We start from the raw sequence: 14,784 nt of genomic DNA, 5'->3' as shown, positions 1-14,784 counted from the left end.
ATCTTGCTCCTGCATGGCACCTAATGTCATTTACCCACTATCCATCACATCAGATCATCGTCTCCGTCTTCTCTCTTTTAACACAAAACGTAACTTCCTTTGTACATCTGCGTGACTATATGTCCCCACCCAACTCCATTTCGTTTTCATTGCACTCATAATCACGTCTTCCACTTCGGTCTGTTCACTGATAAGTCTGTTACTTCGCTTAGTAATTAAGAAAATTCAAAGTAATCCCCCACGTACACGTTTCTACATCTCTCTCAGCAGTCCTCAGATTTCCATAAATCAGAACTATTAAATCTAAATTTTCGATTTTAACCACATCTTTATTATTAAACGGCAAACCCGGTGCATGGTTCATGGTCCACAGTCCCATTCGTAAGCTAACTATCTAGCAGTTTGCAGGAGCAACAAAAAATTGGTTTTCAGTATTTCATATATATACAGATCGACATTAAAAATTTAAAATGCTGTAATAATCTATTCTTTAAGAGGAATGATACTGAGTTAAAGATTTAACGCAGAGAGACAACTATTACTGTTAGAAGCTGTGTATAAGGCTGGTCACAAGCCGCCTGAAAAGCTTGTAGGTTCGGCTGAAAAGTACTTGTTAAGAAAAAGTATGATATGTTGCGCCGTTTCCGATTTAATTAACATTGATGTTAACCAAAAAGGTCGCTGCGCGCGAAAATTCAGACACTTGCACGCGCTAACATGCGGTAATGCACAGACATACAGTCAGTTCCACAAGAAAGTGTACGCCATTATCTGCATGAAATAGAAGGCACTGCCGGCCGGAGTGGCCGTGCGGTTCTAGGCCGTACAGTCTGGAACCGAGTGACCGCTACAGTCGCAGGTTCGAATTGTGCTTCGGGCATGGATGTGTGTGACGTCCTTAGGTTAGTTAGGCTTAATTAGTTCTAAGTTCTAGGCCACTGATGACTCAGAAGTTAGGTAGCATAGTGCTCAGAGCCATTTGAACCATAGAAGGCACTATTATAAATATATATTTACATGAAAATACATGCTATTACTAATTGCACAATTACCAAATAGTTAATCGAATCCCCGCCATTATCGATTATGGCCTGGCACCCTTTTGGTATGCTTTTCACGAGATTTTCTGTATACTCTGTCGGTAACGATTTCCGTATCGTCCTGATTTGATATGACAGCTGCTTCAAAGTATGTATCGGCTTTCCTATAAGCTTCATTTTAATATACGACCAAACATTTTCGATAGGATTTGCTTCCGGAGACATTGCAGGCCAATCCATCGTGGACTCCCCATTGTTTTGTTTTCACGCTGTACAGCGGCGGCTTCGATGTTTCGGATCATTGTCCTCTTGAAGCACCCAGTTTGCCAAGTTCGAATCAAATAGCTTCTTAACGGACCTCAGAAGGAATTTTTGATAAATATATAAATATTCAGATATTTTGCACTCATTTTAAACTGCAACCGACAAAACAAACCTTCAAATCTCACACTGGTTTTCTATACACTGTGTAAAAGCACATTGATTACAGATTCGAGACTATTACCAAAGATGTCGCTGCGGATGTTACATTTAAAATTATGGCATACACTTCTTTATGGAACTGGCTGTACGTGGGTCCGTAAGTTACCACTTGTTAAAACGCTCATTATCAGTTAAAAATGTGCCGTTTTCAGAAGTGAGCAAACGCTACGTTTGTTCAATTTGAGAAAACGAAAGGAAGAACAAGTTTGGCAACGATGTCTCTGTTAGGCTGCTTGAATTTGCGCGCGTAACTACCTCACTGGCTAACTTCGATGCTAAATAACTCGGAAACGGTGCAACGTATGGATTGTTTTTACGAACAATTATTTCTCAGCAGACCCTACCATGCAACACCATTATAAGCTGATCACCCCGTATATCTTCAGGCAGCGTAGTTCACTACACACAAAATATCCTGACTACATTCATCCAGCATTTGATAACGAGAGCACTTCCAACAAACTTTAAATTTAATGTCAAACCTTTATAAAACCACTCCGCCACAAAATGGCAAAAGGAAAAAAATTCGTCACTCACTACATTTTCTCTGTTCATGCAATAAAACTACCGCATCAGGCATGATTTAATTTATTACTTCTTTACTACTAATTCTATCCGCAACACATTTTGCAGACAGTATACAGATATGCCACTGCAAAATTATATCACTGTACGAAAAGTAATTGAGTAGATATGACATCAATAGCACTGAGATACGTAAAAAACTACCTTTTGCTTAAAACGTTGCGCAAGTTGCCTACTCTGTATTTATAATGTCAGACCTTTTTAAACTTTTCCGCTATCCAGCTTAACGTCAAATATTTAACATATTAACTGATTTCTAAAACAATCAGAAGTTTGCAGCTGTCTTATACGTGGGAGTTCGATTCTTTACAGAGCCGAGGGTTTCCTGGTTGGAAACTAATTTGCAATCTAAAATCACTCCAGGCCATTTCTGTTCTCTTTTTTATTACTTTTGCTGTCCACTCAGTCGTTGCCTTTAGCTACCCTAATCACACAAACTTATCAACTACAATAATATTAAAGTCCGACATCATTTCCAGACGACCGTTGATTTTGAAAGGCACTCTTATTACGTTCTGTAACTTCATTCAAAATTTGTACCGCTTACTTTTTCGTGTGTTTCAGGACTGGTTACAAACTTGCGAATGAAATGTACCTCCACTAGAGGCAATCAATCAAAACGAAGACGTTCAGACATGTGCTTTTGATGATATGGAATCCCTTTGTCTGACTGCCCCTGTAGTTCTGATTATCTCACTGCTCTGCAAGTTGTAAATGGGGATGTTAAACCCATATCTTTGGTAGTCTCTCGTAGGTGTAATCATTGCTTTTTCATGCACTATTAGTATTGATTTTATTGAACTCAATCAAAAACTATGCTGTCTTGTCACAGAATGACGCTATTGAACATCCGTAACTGTTATGTGGTACAGAATATTTGAAGCGTACCCGTAAAACAGTAACCAGCGGAATTTAGTTTTGATTAATTTACTTTTAAAAAAAACCACAGATTTCACACGTTCTTCGCCAGGTGGCTTGCATTTACACATACTGCATTGTTTTACAAGGGGACTGCCATGAAACGACTGACCGCCTTTCTCCAGATGGTATGTGTTGGAAGAAGACAAATGAAACAAATCTCCCAGATCATTTCACCGTAACTCAGTGTAAACTAAAGTTGCGCGGGTACTGAAAAAAGTAGCAACCTGTCTGACAATGAGCGTGTACAGTTAGTACTGGTATCGGTGATTTTACCTTCCCATGAATCAAGCAGAAAGTGTATCTGATCATACGAGACAAACATTATGTATCCGTCATAAACTTTGGTATTATTTCGTATACCACATAAAATATAAACTCATATTCGTTACCCCGTCCGATCAATTCACCTGTGACTTTCAAATGGACCATTCTGCAACATCCATATGGTATCATTTTATAGGTTTCTTCTGAAAGAACGTGTTACAGACAAGCATGTTGTTCTTAACGCCAAATTCTACTAACCTATGAGTCCTGTCGTCTGTGGGTTCATACCCAGACTTTACCACTGAAAATGTTTTACTCTAATTTTGTATTAAAAAGTGCCCCGTTGTCTTCTTGTAGTTGTATTTGTGGTCATTTATCAAAGTCTATAACTCTTCAGTGACGTCTACTACCTGAAACTTCCTGGCAGATTACAACTGTTTGTTAGACGAAGATCGAACCAAGAACTTTGCCTTTTGCTGGCAGTGCTGTTATCGTCTGAGCTGCCCAGGAGGATACTGTGTAATATCAGACCTTGTGTAATTGACGACGATGCGAACGCGTTTTGCCAGCCGTAGTGGCCGAGCGGTTCTAGGCGGTACAGTCTGGAACCGCGCGACCGCTACGGTCGCAGGTTCGAATCCTGCCTCGGGCATGGATGTGTGTGATGTCCTTAGGTTAGTTAGGTTTAATTAGTTCTAAGTTCTAGGGGACTGATGACGTCAGAAGTTAAGTCCCATAGTGCTCAGAGCCATTTGAACCATTTTTGAACGCGTTTTGGAAATGCATCTACGTGTTCACCTTCCTCTCCTCTACCGTTAGCATGCGTCGTATATGAATAACATAAGGCGTGTTCCATGCGAAAAGTTCTTCTTGAATCTATGTTCAGTTTTTGAGAGCAGCTTCTTTTCATTACAACATAACGTTTGAGCTTGTACTACGCTCCAGGATCCTGCAACACACGTGTTTCGTCGATAACGGTCTGTAATTGCATTAATGTACTGTTTTACCCTTTTTGGAAACAGGAGTGACAACTTCTTCGTAAGCTAGAGGAAGCGGTATAAACTGTGTCTGGACGTTCGTGATACACTATGTACCAAAAGTATCGGGCACATGGCTGAAATTGACTTACAAGTTCGCGGCGCCCTCCATCGGTAATGCTGGAATTCAATATGGTGTTGGCCACCCTTAGTTTTATGACAGCTTCCACTCTCGCAGGCATACGTTCAATCAGGTGCTGGAAGGTTTCTTAGGGAATGACAGCCCATTCTTCACTGACTGCTGCACTGAGGAGAGGTATGAATGTCGGTCGGTGAGGCCTGGCACGAAGTCAGCGTTCCAAAATATCCCAAAGGTAGGATTCAGGTCAGGATACTGTGCAGGCCGGTCCATTACAGTGATGTTATTGTCGTGTAACCACACCATCACAGGCCGTGCATTCTGAACAGGCGCTCGGTCGTGTTGAAAGATGTAATCGCCATCCCCGAATTGCACTTCAACAGTCGGAAGCAAGAGGTGCTTGACGGTCTCTGTCAGTCAACAGACGAGGCCGGCCTGAACGGTTTTGTGCTGTACGTGTCTCTATCCGTTTCCACTTCACTATTACATCGGAAACAGTGGACCTGTGGATGTTTAGGAGTGTGGGAATCTCGCTTACAGACTTAGGACACAAGTGACACCCAAACACCAGACCACGTTCGAAGTCCGCGGGCTCCGCTGAGCGCCACATACTGCCCTCTCATGACGTCTAATGAGTACTGAGTTCGCTGATATGGAGTACCTGGCAGTAGGTGGCAGCACAGTGCACTTAATATGAAAAGCGTATGTTTTTGGAGGTGTCCGGATACTTTTGATCACATAGTGTATTTGTCTCCCGGTATGTACCGTGGACTTCCAGTATCAATGCCACGAAGAATTGTATTTGTAATGCATGCAGGATGAAGACCAACGTGCTACTGGGTTGGCGGTGATGGATTTTGGCTGATTCCTGCGTTATTTAATCATGAAGATTTCCAAAACGCATTAGTGTTGTTTGTGTTCTGTGCTCTTACCAGGTATTTAATTGGCGTGAACAGTTTCGGATGTTGTATGATCACTGTGAAAGACACGAAAACTTCGCGTACTCCTGCAAGAAAGCGTTATCAGTACCTGACATGAGTCTGAAAGAAGCGTCAACATGGATCTCCATTTCATCGGCTCGTCGAATCTTGCAATATCCATATTCGTGGGGCATTCGGACGTGACAGTTACATTATGTTGTACTGCATGGGAGCACATGGGCAGTCATATTTGTCGCCAAGGTTCCGGGCAACCACGTCTGACCACCACAAGACAGGACCGCCGTAATATGCACCAAGTTCAAGGTCTGTTCAAAAAAATTCCGGAACATTCGTAATTTCAAGCCGGTGGTGTGTTGGAGCGAAATGCGGTTGGCATCCCTGCACACGTCCGTGTTTAATGTCCAATTGCCGGAAGTTTCATTGTTGTACGTCTGTTGGTTGTCATTCAGTGCTGAATTGAGTAGAACGCTGTGTCGCACAGTTTGCGAATTTCTGTGTGGCAGAGTTTGAAGAGTAAAGCGTCTGTATTAAATTTTGCGTGAAACTCGAGAAAACTTTTACAGAGAGACACCAAATGATACAGGAAGCCTACGATGATGAGTGCTTAAGCCGTACTCTGTGTTGCGAATGATTCATGCTGTTTAAAAATTGTCGGACTGAAGTTAAAGACGACTCTCGTTCAGGATGCCCTTCGACGTCTACCGACGACGCTCGTGTCAGGAACGTCAACGAGATTGTGCGTGCCAATCGAAGACTGACTATCCCAGAGATAGCAGAAGAATGTAACATTGCAGTTGGGTCATGTCATGAAATCCTGACAAAGCATCTTGGAATGCATCGTGTTGCCGCCAAGTTCGTGCCACGGTTCACGAGTCAAGACTAGAAAGACCTTCGCCTCGTAGTTTGTAAAGAGCCTTTGGATCGCGCAAACTGGTGATGAGGACGTAGGTCTATGGTTATGATGCCGAGACCAAGGTTCGGTCTTCACAATGTGTCGGGAAAAGTTGTCCAAGACCAACAAAAGCTTGTCAGGTCATGTCAAATGTCAAAGCCATACTAATAGTTTAGTTTTCTTTGACTTCGAAGGATTAGTTCGTCATGAATTCGTGCCACAGACAAAAATATTAATCGATGGTACTATCGGGACATGTTGCGACGCCTGAAAGGAAATATGAAATGGCCTGAAATGTGGCGAGATAATTCACGGCTCTTGCATCATCATAATGTACAAGCACATCATCGCAGTTGGCGCGTGACTATTGCACAAAAAACGAAATCACTGTGCTCCTTAACCTCGGTACTCTCCAGATCTGGCCCCTGCGGACTTTTCTGTATTTCAACAGTTGAAAACCCCGTTGAAAAGACGAAGATTTGGACCGATAGACGAGATAAAAGGCGGCTGGGGTAGCCGAGCGGTTCTAGCTGCGTTAGTCCGGAGCCACGCAGCTGCTACGGTCGCAGGTTCGAATCGTGCCTCAGGCATGGATGTGTGTGATGTCCTTAGGTTAGTTAGGTTTACGTAGTTCTAAGTCTAGGGGACTGATGACCTCAGATGTTAAGTCTCATAGTGCTTAGAGCCATTTGAACGAGATGAAAGGCAACTCGCAGACGGCGCTTCGCACGATCCAACAAGAGGCGTACTGACATTGATTGCGGAAGTGGAAACGGCGCTGGGAGCAGTGTATCAATTGTGGCGGAGAGAATTTCAAAGCAAAATGGAAATGAACGTTTGGCGACATTGGCCGGGAGGCCCCTTGCGGGCTAGGTCCGGCCGCCTTGGTGCAGGTCTTATTACATCCGACGCCACATTGGGCGACCTGCGCGCCGGATGGGAATGAAATGATTGTCAAGACAACACAACATCCAGTCCCTGAGCGGAAAAAAAATCTCCAACCCAGCCGGGAATCGAACCCGGACCCGTAGGACGGCAATCCGTCATGCTGACCAATCAGCTATCTTATTTTTTCCCCCCCATGCTTATCAGTTAGGTATTACAAGCAGAGCATGCTCTGGAGTCTCTTTGCTCCTGAGATTAGAAAAACAGTCCTCTGGGCCGGATTTGAACCAGCGACCTGTGGATAACTGTGAATCCTTCACTACAGTCCACCGCTTTACCAACTTTTTCTTTTCTTTTCTTTTTTTTAGTTTCTGTCTCTCCCTATGAACAATCATCGGCCGAAGTTGGAATCGAACCATAACTATATCAACCTATTATCAATCCAACAGACCAGTTTTTTATGTGTGTCCTGACCGGCACTCGAACCTGGGATCTCCTGCTTACATGGCAAACGCTCTATCCATCTGAGTCACCTTTTTTTCTCCTTCCTTTTTTATGTATAAGTACTGAAGCCACTGCAATGGCCGTGCGACGAGCGTAGCAGCCAGTTGGCGGCAAGGAGGTCAGGGTTCAATTAGTCCGAGGCCTGGCCACGGTGCCGTCCCCGTACCCGTCACCACTCACATGGACTGTAAAGGAACATTGAGTTTTTTTTCTTTCTTTTAGGAAAGCATCAATACGGGATTTGATCCAGACTATTCGCTTGGTACATAAACGGGTGAAAGATTTAGAGCTCGAACATCTGTCCAATCCCTGTTCGATTGAATGCAGTAGGGAGCATATTACCGTACTTGCGACGGTGTTCCGCGTAGTTTCTAATTTTAATATATTCCCTTTCCATGTGTAACAGAAATTCGCTGTAATCGTCGCCCGTCAGCCGATTGAACACATGACGTGTATAGTGGCCCAACAGCCACATGACGGCATTATTTTTAGTTGGCGGAAAATATTTGACGTCTGGCCTGTGCAGTAAGTTCGTGTGTATGTTATTTTCAGAAGTCCTAGTTATAAGGGAGATTTTTTGACGAACCCATTGCCAGTTGCGCATGCGGTGACTGCAAGTATATCTGTGGAGAACAGTATCCACTCGGTGACAATCTGGACAATGGACTGTGTCGCTTAGCCCAGTCGCACGCAGGCGCTCATTTGTGCTGATAATGTTGTTGACCGTTTTGTACCACGTCGACCTGACCAAGGACGGAAGTACACTGCTGTTAATGTTCGCCCACAGGGCATCCCAATTGACACCAGTATGCTTTTGTTCGATTTTGTTCTTGCCCTCATATTGTTTCGTGTGCTATCGGGGCGGACATTTCGAACGAGACCATGCACAATAAGTGAACAGACCTCGTACAGCGTAATCATTTTACAGTGGCGCGTGCCATCGAAAAAGTGATTGACTCCCTACAACATTCTGTGTCATTCCGCACTATTGGTCGGATACTAGCAGCAGACGGACTACGAAATTACCGACCCATGCGTGCGTTGTCTTTCACAACACTAAACAAACGTCTGCGTTTGGAGTGGTGCCGTGAGCGGAAAGCGTGGACCGCTAATGAATGACATCACATTGTGTTTAGCGATGAATCGGGGTTCTGCACTACCATGAATGACATTCTTCGGCGAGTATGGTGGGGAAAGGTCCCGTTCTTGCTGTGTTTTGGAGATGCACAGATGCGTTACACCTGTTGTCACGGTGTGAGCAGCCATAGGGGAAGACTTCGGGTGACGCGCTAGTAGTGACGATACAACGATACATCACGGACAACGTGCATCTCTCATGCGACAGTATCGTGTTGCTGTTCTTCAACAGGAGAATGCTCGTCCAAAAATGGCACGTGTGACTATGAACTGTCTGCGTGGTGTTGAGGTACTCTAGTGGCCAGCAAGATTCCCAGATTTATCGCCGGTGGAACATGTGTGGGACCTGCTAGCAAGTGAACTCAGTCCCAGCGCCCAGCATCCAGGATATCTACGACCATTTAACAACAGTTGTAGGCCAGCTTGGCTCAGGGGAGAATAAAGCGACTTTGTGACATGCTTGCCAGCCGAATTAGTGCAAGCGTCGAGGCCGTAATCATAAGTGGACTCATACTGTCAAATTCCTTGAAAATTTATCTCGGTTTTGTAATCACTGAAATAACATCACATACACTCTCCGCCTGTGAAGTTTCTTTCCCTACCTCTTTCCCTTATAGGGACAGCACCTTTTTGTGAGCCAGTGTAATTTCTAAACTGTTAGGTGTTACCCAGATGATTTGTACTTGCAATAGTTCATATACCGGCAACCTACAGTAGGTTTTACTGTTTTGGTTAGAGATCAGCTATTTTGCTTTTTCAAGTTCTCTGCGTTGCTGCGATTTTTTCTACACGTATTTGTTCAGGTGTCACATTTAATATACTGATGTTTAAGAAAGTGTCTCTTTCTGTTCCAGATTCCACAAGGCGTGCGTGAAGTACGGTGTACCAGACGTGGATCTCTTCCAGACGGTCGACCTGTGGGATAAGAAGAACATCGTGGCTGTCACCACGACTATTTACGCCATTGGAAGAACGGTGAGTCTGTTCTCAGCTCATGTTGCGAAATACTTGCATCCTTGAATTATACAGGTGTCCGCCACGTATGTAAACGAACATCCCAATGGTTGCCAAAAAAATTGTAATTTTCTAACGATTGACACATAAGATGTCGAAAAGGATTTCACCTCATTGTATTACATGTAGGATAATTCCATGTATTACAGAATTTTTTCTCATATCCCTTTATAGGGACACGACTTGATTAAAAATTATCCATGGGACGACCATTTAGAAATATCCATCAGAGGTACCATATTCACATGATGTTAAGCACCAGCTCATAAACTCGACTGATTTCTCATTGCTGCAAACTCGGAGCAGCTTTTGTCCAATTTACAGCATCTAACAAAGTAGCTTCTCTTTGTCTCTTGGAAACAAAGAGCTACAGTGCCATAGAGGTACAACACCGTGACCAGAGTGAAGCAAATGTCACAATTATCCATCATGTGTCGTGAAGGTAAAATAAAGAGCCATGGTACATGATAGTGCGTAAGGAAATTATTAAATAACTTTCAGGTGTTATCTTTCAGCAATTACAGCCAGAAACAATATTATCAGTGAGTATAGCGCACAAACACTTTACGTAGATGCATTGTCTCTCGACAGTGTCAGTAGCTTTCAAATAAACACTGTAATCCTAGACGGCAGTAACGGAGCGTTTGCAAGTAGAAGAGACGGTCTGAAAAAAGTTTAGGCTCCATCTTAGCGTGTTTTTAGTATACCATTTTCAACACAAACTTTTCGAAGAATGACAAACATTTCAGAGACGAACGTTCTACAGAAAGCTGTCGGATTTCTGCGGACTCCTTGTGAAACTATTGTGTGCATTCGACGGCTGTCAGACACTCGGGACGGCCCAGCGATTTGCCTTTATACAAATAACCATTTTCTCGAAATTGTTCATGGCTTCGTCTAATGCTCCGTGCTGTCGGAGGATCCACACCATACTCGTACGAAAGTGACGCTGAACAGTTATTACTGATCCGCACTGCACAGAACGCAGAACGCAAAACGCTTTCTGTTGTCCCGACACCATTTGTACTAGAACTGAAGTGGGCGCAAACTGCTGCTATCTAGCGGGAACCATGTAAAACTTGAGAGTTTTCTCTTTGCAACAGTACGTTGTTCAGGCACATATCTCAACACATCTCAGATAACATAGCAGTTATGATTTTCTTTAAATCGGATGATTCTCTTGATACACCCTGTATTACCTGTCAATGTATGAGGGTCCTTCAATAAGTAATGCCCCACATTTAAAAAAAAACCATTAATATACATAGACAAACGTCCTTGTTGGTGCTTCACATCTGATGCTTGTTCTGTGCGCCGGTGAAGTTTCGGACCGTTCTGGTAGATAGCAGAGCCATAGTACAGCGTCAAATGGTGTCTATATACGGCTCACGTTACAAGCAGCGTTCTGTTATTGTATTCTTGTGTGCAGAAAAAGAAATCGTAGTGAACATCTATAAACGTATGTGTGCAGTGTATGGCACACTACGCGTACAGGACAAGAGTTTTTACCAGCAGAGGAATACATCCTCTTCCACAACGTCGGCGCACGGCCATAGAAAGTGATGGTGACTAGTAGAAAAATAGGAGATGTATGGTGTCACAAATTCTTACTGTTAACAATAAATACTCTACTGGACATTAAAGCTGCTACACCACGAAGATGATGTGCTACAGACAAATTTAACCGACAGGAAGAAGATGCTGTCATATGCAAATGATTAGCTTTTCAGAGCATTCACACAAGGTTGGCACCGGTGGCGACACCTACAGTGTGCTGACATGAGGAAAGTTCCCAACCGATTTCTCATACACAAACAGCACTTGACCGGTGTTGCCTGGTGAAACGTTGTTGTGATGCCTCGTGTAAGGAGGAGAAATGCGTACCATCACGTTTCCGACTTTGATAAAGGTCGGATTGTAGCCTATCGCGATTGCGGTTTATCGTATCGCGAACTTGCTGCTCGCGTTGGTCGAGATCCAAGGACTGTTAGCATAATATGAAATCGGTGGGTTCAGGAGGGTACTACGGAACGCCGTGCAGGATCCCAACGGCCTCGTATCACTAGCAGTCGAGATGACAGGCATCTTATCCGCATGGCTGTAACGGATCGTGCAGCCACGTCTCGATCCCTGAGCCAACAGATGGGGACGTTTGGAAGACAACAACCATCTGCACGAACAGTTCGACGACGTTTGCAGCAGCATGGACTATCAGCTCGGAGACCATGGCTGCAGTTACCCTTGACGCTGCATCGCAGACAGGAGCGCCTGCGATGGGGTACTCAACGACGAACCTGGGTGCACGAATGGCAAAACGTCATTTTTTCGGATGAATCCAGGTTCTGTTTACAGCATCATGATGGTCGCATCCTTGTTTGGCGACATCGCGGTGAACGCACATTGAAAGCGTGTATTCGTCATCGCCATACTGGCGTATCCCCGGGCGTGATGGTGTGGGGTGCCATTTCTTACACGTCTCGGTCACCTCTTGTTCGCATTGACTGCACTTTGAACAGTGGACGTTACATTTCAGATGTGTTACGGCCCGTGGTTCTATCTTTCATTCGGTGCCTACGAAACCCTACATTTCAGCAGGACAAGACCGCATGTTGCAGTTCCTGTACAGGCCTTTCTGGATACAGAAAATGTTCGACTGCTGCCCTGGCCAGTACATTCTTCAATTGAAAACGTCTGGTCAATGGTGGTCGAGGAGCTGGCTCGTCACAATACGCCAGTCACTACTCTTGATGAACTGTGGTATCGTGTTGAAGCTGCATGGGCAGCTGTAGCTGTACACGCCATCCAAGCTCTGTTTGACTCAATGCCCAGGCGTATCAATGTCGTTATTACGGCCAGAGGTGGTTGTTCTGGGTACTGATTTCTCAGGATCTATGCACCCAAATGGCGTGAAAATGTAATCACATATATTTGTCCAATGAATACCCGTTTATCATCCACATTTCTTCTTGGTGTAGCAATTTTAATGGCCAGTAGTGAATGTTCTGAGAAAAAAAATGTGGGGCTTTACTTATTGAACGACCCTTGTCAATCAAACGTGTTCAGTTCGCTATGCTTATAGCTTAATAATTCGTTACACCGGTGCTGAGAACCTGTGCCTGCCGCTTATTTACTCGGGGTGTGTGGTTTGCTGTGCAGGCTTACAAGCACCCCGAATGGCCGGGCCCCTGGCTGGGGCCACGCCCCGCGGAGGAAAACCGCCGCGAGTGGACGGAGGAGCAGCTGCGCGCCGGCGAGGCGGTGATCGGCCTGCAGGCCGGCTCCAACCGCGGCGCCACTCAAGCTGGACAGAACTTCGGCGCCACCCGCAAGATCCTGCTGGGCAAGTAGGCCCGCCACAGCCTGCCCCATCACACCACTCCAACCGCGCTCGCAACTCCCACCCCTTCCACTTGCAACTTTCCTCCTTGCTAATCTTCACTCCCTCCCCCTATCTCTCCGCACTCGTGTAAAATTTACGTAAGCAACCATTTTTCCAGTTTCCTTTACACTTTCTCAGTCGTCCTGCACGCTGTCTGAATCCTGCTACAACTCCCACGGCCACTTCCATATTTTTGTGCTCAGCACTTATAGGTAATGGGGTCTATCTTTATAATTTACAACTCTCGCTCAGTCCTTATTGTCAACAATTGTGCGACTATCCTGTGATACACCAAACGCGCCTGCTTTCCCGCTTCAAAAACTTTCGAAAATTTACGAACAATTAATAATATTTTTGACATGTATACATGTAAACGAATATGTAAAGTACTTTGTGCAACAGTTAGCAGAAATAAAATGAGTTAATCAAGTGGAAGAACATCTTTTTCCTTGTGTATTATTTTTGTTGCTGGTTTCACCCTATTGTTCCTTAATTTTTCAGAATTTGTAATATATAATCTCTTGAGAATATTTGACAAACACTGGAATATAGTAAGATGTTACATTAAATAGGCTACATCTACATACTAACTTCTAATAAACACACACACCCACCCACACACACACACACACACACACCGTCTTCAGGCCACGAGTGGCCTACCTGGACCATCCGACCGCCGTGTCATCCTCAGTGGAGGAAATGGATAGGAGGAGCGTGTGGTCAGCACACCGCTCTCCCGGTCATTATGATAGTTTTCTTTGACCGAAGCCGCTACTATTCGATTGAGTAGTTCCTCAATTGGCACCACGAGGCTGAGTGCACCCCGAAAAATGGCAACAGCGCATGGCAGCCTGGGTGGTCACCCATCCAAGTGCAGACCGCGCCCGACAGCGCTTAACTTCGGTGACCTCACCGGAACCGGTGTATCCACTGCGGCAAGGCCTTTGCCCCCTAATATACAGGGGGAGTCAAAAGTCCTTGGACACCTTCATAAGTTGGAAGAATAAAGAGAAAATTGAAATGTTATGATGGGAACATAGGATTGACGTGGGGCCGCAACTTTTGGAGGGAATGCCATTCATGGCCGCCATCTTGAAATCTGCCATTTTGGATTCAAGTCAATTTTTAAAAATGGGATGGGTGTGTATGACACATCAAATAACAGTCGCTTGAGCTCTGGAATTGAGTGGTGTAACTTGTTTTTGTCTCTCTTGTACAGTTTAGAAGTTTTTAATGTTCAAAGTTACCTTGATACCGACTCATGCCTCGGAATGGGCAACACGTAGAACATGTTTTGTAGCAGTCGGTATGAAGATAATTTCCCAACTTGAACATTAATTACCTCTAAACTGTACAAGATAGAGAAAAACAAATTACACCACTCAATTCCAGAGTTTCTAGCGAGTGTTATTTGATGTGTCATACACCCCCCTTACCATTAAAAAAATACTTAAATCCAAAATGGTGGAATTCAAGATGGCGGCCATGAATGGCATTCACTCCAGAGGTTGTGGCCCTACATCAAACCTATGTTCCCATCATCACATTTCAACTTTCCCTTTAATCTTCCAACTTATGAAGGTGTCCAATGACTTTTGACTCGCCCTGTATTTTTTGTGT

General features: G+C 44.3%; 1 protein-coding gene across 1 annotated transcript in view; it reads left to right on the top strand.

Annotated features, from left to right (window-relative positions):
* Positions 1 to 13,599, top strand: part of LOC126278747 (muscle-specific protein 20-like) — a 164,113-nt gene extending 150,514 nt beyond the window's left edge. Inside the window, exons 3-4 of the mRNA XM_049979027.1 lie at positions 9,623 to 9,743; positions 12,939 to 13,599. Coding sequence (XP_049834984.1) covers positions 9,623 to 9,743; positions 12,939 to 13,130 — 313 coding nt within the window. The 3' untranslated portion in view covers positions 13,131 to 13,599. The remainder of the gene's footprint in view (positions 1 to 9,622; positions 9,744 to 12,938) is intronic.
* The last annotated feature ends 1,185 nt before the right edge of the window (positions 13,600 to 14,784 follow it).

This window comes from Schistocerca gregaria, chromosome 1 (assembly GCF_023897955.1).
Source record: "Schistocerca gregaria isolate iqSchGreg1 chromosome 1, iqSchGreg1.2, whole genome shotgun sequence".
NCBI lineage: Eukaryota > Metazoa > Arthropoda > Insecta > Orthoptera > Acrididae > Schistocerca > Schistocerca gregaria.
This window is presented reverse-complemented; position numbering and strand designations above follow the sequence as displayed.